At 59.8% G+C, this 6,790-nt stretch overlaps 1 protein-coding gene across 12 annotated transcripts in view; it reads left to right on the top strand.

The window, feature by feature from the left end:
- PCBP3 (poly(rC) binding protein 3) overlaps positions 1 to 6,790 on the top strand; it is a 273,540-nt gene that overhangs the window by 244,268 nt on the left and 22,482 nt on the right. For 6 of the 12 annotated variants that reach the window (XM_040621781.1, XM_040621785.1, XM_040621783.1 and 3 more), the window contains 5 exons: positions 330 to 362; positions 684 to 800; positions 1,784 to 1,915; positions 2,793 to 2,921; positions 6,121 to 6,264. In XM_040621781.1, coding sequence (XP_040477715.1) covers positions 330 to 362; positions 684 to 800; positions 1,784 to 1,915; positions 2,793 to 2,921; positions 6,121 to 6,264 — 555 coding nt within the window. The remainder of the gene's footprint in view (positions 1 to 329; positions 363 to 683; positions 801 to 1,783; positions 1,916 to 2,792; positions 2,922 to 6,120; positions 6,265 to 6,790) is intronic. The other 6 variants (XM_040621790.1, XM_040621788.1, XM_040621789.1 and 3 more) reach the window with 2 other exon arrangements.

The raw sequence follows: 6,790 nt of genomic DNA, 5'->3' as shown, positions 1-6,790 counted from the left end.
CCCCCCCCCCCCGGCCCGACCCGGCCCTGCTTTGCCCGTGACAAAGATGAGGGATGTGAGAGCCAGCGCAGAGCAGGAGCCGAGCAGGCCAGCACCCTGGCTGCCCCCTCTGCAGGGCCCCTCACCAGCCTGGGGGGGGTGGCTCAGGGAGCTGCGGCGTGTCAGGCTCTCATCCCCCCGCACCTTGAGCGCTGCCGCTCGCTGGCCTGGGGCACCTGGCACACGAGGCAGTGCTCCCAACCCCGCATGCTGCCACACCAAAACCTCTGCATGCCTGCGGCAGAAGCCCGGAGTGATGCCTCAGCCTGTTGTCTCAATCTTTGTTCCAGAAAGGAGAAACTGTGAAGAAGATGCGTGAAGAGGTGAGTTGGCCGGCCCTCAATGGCGTCCGTTTGTGGGCAGGCGGGAGGCCAGGAGTCCTGCTCTGTGGGAGCCCTTGCCGCAGCCACCTCCCAGCAGCAGCAGGCCCCTTCCCTCTGACCTGCACACCCCTGTGTCTGGGCGTCTGTTTTGGGGGACTGCGAGGGTGCAGTGTGGCAGCTGTCCGCACTCTGAAGGACAGCACTGGAGGGGGCCTCACTGCTTAGTGTGGAGGCTTGCCCGTGGCTGTCAGGACCTGGAGAACCCAGCCTGGTACTGCCCGAGGCTCTAACCCTGGCCCGGGTGTGCTCACCTCCTTCCAGAGTGGCGCAAGGATCAACATCTCTGAGGGGAACTGCCCGGAAAGAATCGTGACCATCACAGGCCCTACAGATGCCATCTTCAAGGCCTTTGCCATGATCGCCTACAAGTTTGAGGAGGTAAGATGCGCTCCCAGAGACCCTGTGTGCTGGGGGAGGGCATAGTCTCTGCTGGTCCTCCAGCCCCACATCCTCTGTGTCTGGACGTGGGCAAGCCTGGCCCACCAGGGCTGCCCTACTTGGCTGCGAGGACTTTTCTTCTCCCCTGTCACCTCCCTGCTGCCCAGGGGCTCCCCGGCCGCCAGCCACCTGGTCATGGCCAGCTGCTGTACTCGCATATTCGGGGAGCCAGCTCCGAGCATGAGCCCCAGCCGCCCCCCACGGTTCCTGCCCCGGCATGTGAGCTTGGCTACGGGCCGGACCTGGGCACGGTGGTGCTGGCCCGTAGAAACACGCAGGCACGTGTCTCTGGTACGTCTGTGTGCTCTATCAGCGACTTAGATCAAGGTTCTCCTGCGTTTCCAGTATCGTTCAAGTTGCCAAAGTTATTTAGAGATGTATTCAGTGTTTTTTTTTCAGAGGGTGATCAAGCTGGGGAATAAGTTTTTCTGTCAAAAATGTGCCACTCTGAGACTATGCCCTCCCCCAGCACACCCCTCCATGCCCCGCCAGGCCTTAAAGACAGAGGTCAGGGCCTGAGTCCAGGTGTCGTCTGCACCTGCACCCCCCTCCGTCCATGGACCTGCATGTCTGCATGTGCTTGGCATGTCGGGGTCCCCTTCCATCCATCCAGCTGTCCTCTCATATTCTTCATGAGCTTGACTGGCCTTCAAGCTTCTATAATCCGCCAGCCTGTCCACTGTGTCCTTCCTCTGGACACTCAGCCATTTGCCACGCTGTGTTCACAAGCACCTCCGCCTGGGAGCATTCGAGTTCCCACACTTGTCCTCCCCCCCACCCCCACTGACTGTGGGCCTCTGGAGGCAGGGACCCTGGCCCGCCAGTCTTTGGAGCACATTCAGATGCTTTCTCACTGAGCCTGGCATTTGCAGTCACTGGTGTGTACACGACAGGCCCACACATGTGTCTTTCTCCCTCCCCAGGATATCATTAACTCTATGAGCAACAGCCCTGCCACCAGCAAGCCTCCGGTGACGCTGAGGCTGGTGGTCCCTGCCAGCCAGTGTGGGTCCCTTATCGGCAAAGGCGGCTCCAAGATCAAGGAGATCAGGGAGGTAACAGAACCTTCTCTGGCTGCTGGTGCCCCACCACTGGGTGGGTAAGGGCCACCCCTGGGAAGCTCAAGCTGCGTCTGGGGAGCCCCAGTGCTGCAGACCCTGGCAGCGTAGACCTTACGGTAGGGGAGAACCATCCAAAATGCAAAGGGTGGGCTGTGGGAGCCCCTGGAATGTGCACAGACCCCCTCATAGTGTCATGCAGAGGTGCCGGGCAGCTGCACCCCAACCAGGCACAGGCAGGGCCTTCCTATAACAGGGTAGGGGAGACAGCACCTGCCACCCAGTCATGTGGCTCTAGGCTGTGGAAGCTGTGGTCTTTGCCCCAGGCAGGTGCCTCCAGGGACCACCAGGCCTGAGCCGACTCAGCAGGGCTGGGCAAGGTGCAGACTTTATGTTCATGTTCCTTTACTCAAAGAAAGCCTGAATCCTTCCCTCTCCCAGAAGGAGGGCGGCTTCTCTGTCATGATTCCATCAAGGAAAGACAGCCACGGAGTTTAGTCCCCTCTAGAATCCATCTTTCTTTATGACCTACAACTCCACAGGGGAGATAAAGTTCCATGTACTGGAAAAAAGTGACTCCATTTCTGTCTCCATCTCTGCAAATGCCACTTGCAGGTTAAGACGCCTCTTGTCCAGCGTCATTGTCTCTGTGCCAGGCCGTGCTGGGCAGCGGCGGGCTGAGGCGGACCAGCCCTGCCACGGGCCCCCAGGGAACAAGCAGAGGGCTGAGGTGCCAGGCGGGCATGGTGCCGTTGGGGTTGGTGTCCGTGCACTGCACCCTTGACATGATGCCCTCCCGAGCACCCAGGCCACCGCCACCACCACCAGCAGCCCCCTCCCCTGCCATTCCCCTTCCAATGTCTTGTTTCTGCAGTCCACAGGTGCCCAGGTCCAGGTGGCCGGGGACATGCTGCCCAACTCCACAGAGCGGGCAGTGACCATCTCGGGGACCCCCGACGCCATCATCCAGTGCGTCAAGCAGATCTGTGTGGTCATGCTGGAGGTACAGTCTGGGCATCCAGGGCTCACCGCCAGCCTACCCCTCATGCCACACCAGCCATGGCTTCTTCATGTTGGCTGTGGCACATGGCTGGGGCCCTGAGAATTCACACCGTCAAGGCTGTATGGGGGACAGGCTTCAGGAGCGTGACCCGAGACTGCACCCAGGCCCAAGGCCACCTGAGTGAAAGCCCTGCGGGTGCCGTGGGAGGGGCAGCTGCTGGTGCCTGCCCCCTCGGGCATGTCCATCATCTCGTCTGGGGGGCCAGGGAAAGGGATGTGTCAGGAGGCAATTGGATGAGAAGTCATTAGTCTGCAGTGGGAGAGGCATCCAGTAAAGGGTCGGGCCTTACCCACGGTGCAAGTCTGCGCTGGACACGCTGCCTGCTGTGGGCCAGATCCTGCTGCCCTGGGCCCATGGAGGAAGTGGAGGCAGGAGGCCTGTCCTCACCACGCCTGCCGGCATCAGAGCCCCATCAAGGCACAAAGGAGGAAAAGCACACGAGAATGCCCAAACTGTAAAGACAGAGAGGAATAAACAAAATGGTTAAAACCAAAGGAGAAGCGAAGATACAGCTGAGCAAGACAAAAGCCTCTCAAAATTTTTTTGGGAAAAAACCCTGAGATTTAAATTTCAACTAATACCCCAAATACAGCAAGATTCACTAAAGCTCTCACAGTCGCTGGTCTTCAAGCTACAGTGAAGGACTTCGGCCTCCAACAAAAGGCTCCAATAGCAATGCTGGGGTCCTGGGCTCCCCGTGAGGGAGGCACTGTGCCTCGGCCGGTATCTGTGGGCTCACCCCTCTTTTGTCCTTTGTTTGGTGTTCAAACTCCTGCCCAGCTCTTTAAAAAAAAATTGCGTAGTTTTATTTTCCCAAAGTATACTATTTTGTGAGGTCAAAAATATTTTTCTAAATATTGGTGTCCTGATGGTCCCCAGCCACTGGTCACGGTGACACTGTGTTCCCTTCCGGCCCCTCCTGATGGGACCCCGGAGGTGCCATGTGGGCACGCAGTGAGCAGGCCGTGCGCTCCCTTGCACTGGCGGGTGCCTGCAGCGGCGAGAAAGTGCACGCGTCTTGAGCGGCAGCGGCCCCCTCAGAGCCAGGAGGGACATAGCCTCCCACATCCATGCACAAGGGTTAGAACAAAACTCTCAGTCTCCTAGGACTCCTCCCAAGTGGCATTGCCTGCACCACATTTGTGGTCAGACGTGGCCTGCAGAAACAGGTGGACCCCACTAGCTGTGTTCCCGCCAGATGGAGGCTCACGCGAGACTCGACGGTGAAGCAAGCGCACGTGGCACATGTGAAGGGCAGACGCAGGGCCGAGGCGACGCCTCCCTCTCACTGGGGCCGTGGAGCTCTCAGAGGCTGGGGAGCTGCTGTCTCACCACAGGAGGAGCAGCCACTGCACCTGGAAACGTTTGGGCCCGTTTCTAAGTGAAGGATAGCTGCACGAATAGAGCAAAGATTAAAGGACTTTCAGACTTAGCTCTGGGGTGGCCCCACACCCTGAAATGGCCCCTGGGAGGGCTGCCCTCGGGTGCACGCATGTCCATGGGGCCCCGTGGAGTGCCTGCCCGGCAGTGCCCACTGTGCCCCAGGGGGAACCAGGAGCGCTGTGCTCACAGGGCGTCTCCTGTCAGAGGACATCAGCAAGCGCCAGAATCACAAGCTCGTGGTACTGGGACGGCAGGTGCTGTGGCTAGTGGGGCCAGAGGGCACTATGGGGTGAGGTGCCCGTCTCAGGGACGGGGCACAGCTGGACTGAGCTCTCTGCTGGTGCAGTGAGAACGTCACACCCTCGAGCTTGGTTTGGTCATGGTTCTGCCACTGTGAACCGAGTCTCCTCTGAGGCCACAGCCACCCCTGTCTGCCCAGAGAGGATTCTGGAGGCATTTGGTCACAAATAGCAGAAACTGAAGACCGGCTCACCCTGGGAGCCCAGCATCAGCCCAGACCTGGGTCAGCTCGCAGGCCCCTCAGCAGCCCTTCCTGCTTTACCGCAAGTCTGCACAGCATTCCCAAGGTCATACAGCTTGGCCAAGGTCACACAGCACACCCAAAGTCAGGCAGGATGTCAAGGTCAAACCATGTGTTCAAGGTCATATCGTGTAGTCGAGGTCACACGGTGTGCCCGTGATCGCACAGCATGGCTTGGACTGCAGAGTTGAAGCCGCCACCCAGTGTGCTGAGCCCGCCCCACATTGCTATGTGTCTCTCAGGTGGGGGCACTATGACGTCACACCCCATAGTCCAGGGCGTGGGCTGGGCCTGAGTGGGCCGTGGTCTTGAGAACTCCCAGCAGGGACAGGCCGTCCTGGCCCCCGCTCTCTGCCTCTGGCTGGTGGTGTTGCTGACCGAGGCCCAGCCCTGTGGCCTCTGCTCCCAGGGAAAACTGCCACCTGGCCGGACAAGGGAGGACCCGGATAGCCTCTGACCAAGGAGTTAGGCTGACTCTATCAGAATCTGGCAGACTTCTGGTACTTGAGAATATCATTCACCCCAAGATAAAAATCCTATACTTCTGGACACAGAATAAGCAAAGGAAATTATAGCAAAGCTCATCACGACGATAAAATACTGAATTTGGACTCTAAGCTTTTTTAAAAAGTTGCTTCTTTTTGTTCATAGTGAAATGGGATGTTTCTAGCTGTGCTGTGATGATGCCTACTGACCATCACAAGCCTGGCCCCACGAAGCCTTTGGGGCGCTGGGCATTAGCCCCCATGGCTGAGCCACCCATAAAGCCCGGCTTTACCCTAAACATGGGACAGAGGGAGGGAGATTTTCTCGGAGGACAGCAGCCAGGCTGACCCAAGTGCGGGGCGACAGCACCTAGTCCGCAGGCAGCCACCTGTCCATCTGCGCAGCCTGCAGCCACCAGCGCAGGCAAGGTCTCGGTCTCCGTCCTTGCTTGTCGGGAACTGAGAGTGCACACTGCCATGGAGCCCTCCCTCCCTGCATCCTGCGGGGGTGGTGGCACCACATGGGGGCATATCTATGGCAGTGGCTACACAGAGGAGAGAGGTGGCCCTGTGGAGGGTCCCCACCCTCCGGGGCTGCTGCAGCCTGGGGGACAGGGCGGGGTGGGTGGCGCAGCGGGGGCGGGCTTGGGAAGGAGGCCCCCCGTCATCAGGTCCTGGCGCTGCAAAGCGGCTCTAATGCTCTCTCTCCCTCTCCTGTCCCTTTTCCTAGTCCCCACCGAAAGGTGCCACCATCCCCTACCGCCCAAAGCCCGCCTCCACCCCTGTCATTTTTGCAGGTGGTCAGGTAAGAGCCGACCCGCTCGCGGCCTCCACTGCCAACCTCAGCCTCTTACTGCAGCCCCCGCCGCTGCCCGTTAGTGCACTCAGGTTTTCTCCCCTGTCACGTGCACGTCTCCCACCCCACCCACGCTGGACGCAAAGCTCTCCCAGCCCACTCCCAGGCACAGGGCCGGTGCAGCTGCCACGAGGCAGAGGCCAGGCCGGCCAGGGTCGGGCACACAGACAGGGCCACGGGAGGCGTCCACAGATGCCGGGCCCCGGAAGCATCTTCTCCCTGGCCTGGCACAGAAGGACTCCAGTTCCGCCTAGGCAATGTTCGCCCAAATCTAGCTCCTGAGTGTCTCTAAGAAGTGGAGTAGCAGGGCCAGGAGCACTACAGGTGACCCTGTGGCTCTAGGTTGAAGCCTTTGGAGCTGCAACAACGGTCCCGTTTCCCCTGAAATGCACATTCCTGGCCTTCCACAGAGGAGTTTCTGGGAGCAAGGGAAGGCAGAGGTGGCCAGCCAGGCAAGAGCCTTCCTGGTCACAGTGATGGCCCTAGCGCTCCGCTGGGCCCTGCACCAGCCAGACCAGAACACCTGCTTTGCACACCTGCTGCT

Source organism: Ursus maritimus, unplaced genomic scaffold (genome assembly GCF_017311325.1).
Source record: "Ursus maritimus isolate PB19 unplaced genomic scaffold, ASM1731132v1 scaffold_4, whole genome shotgun sequence".
Taxonomy (NCBI): domain Eukaryota; kingdom Metazoa; phylum Chordata; class Mammalia; order Carnivora; family Ursidae; genus Ursus; species Ursus maritimus.
Note: the sequence above shows the minus strand (reverse complement) of the source record. Positions and strands in the feature narration are given on the sequence as shown.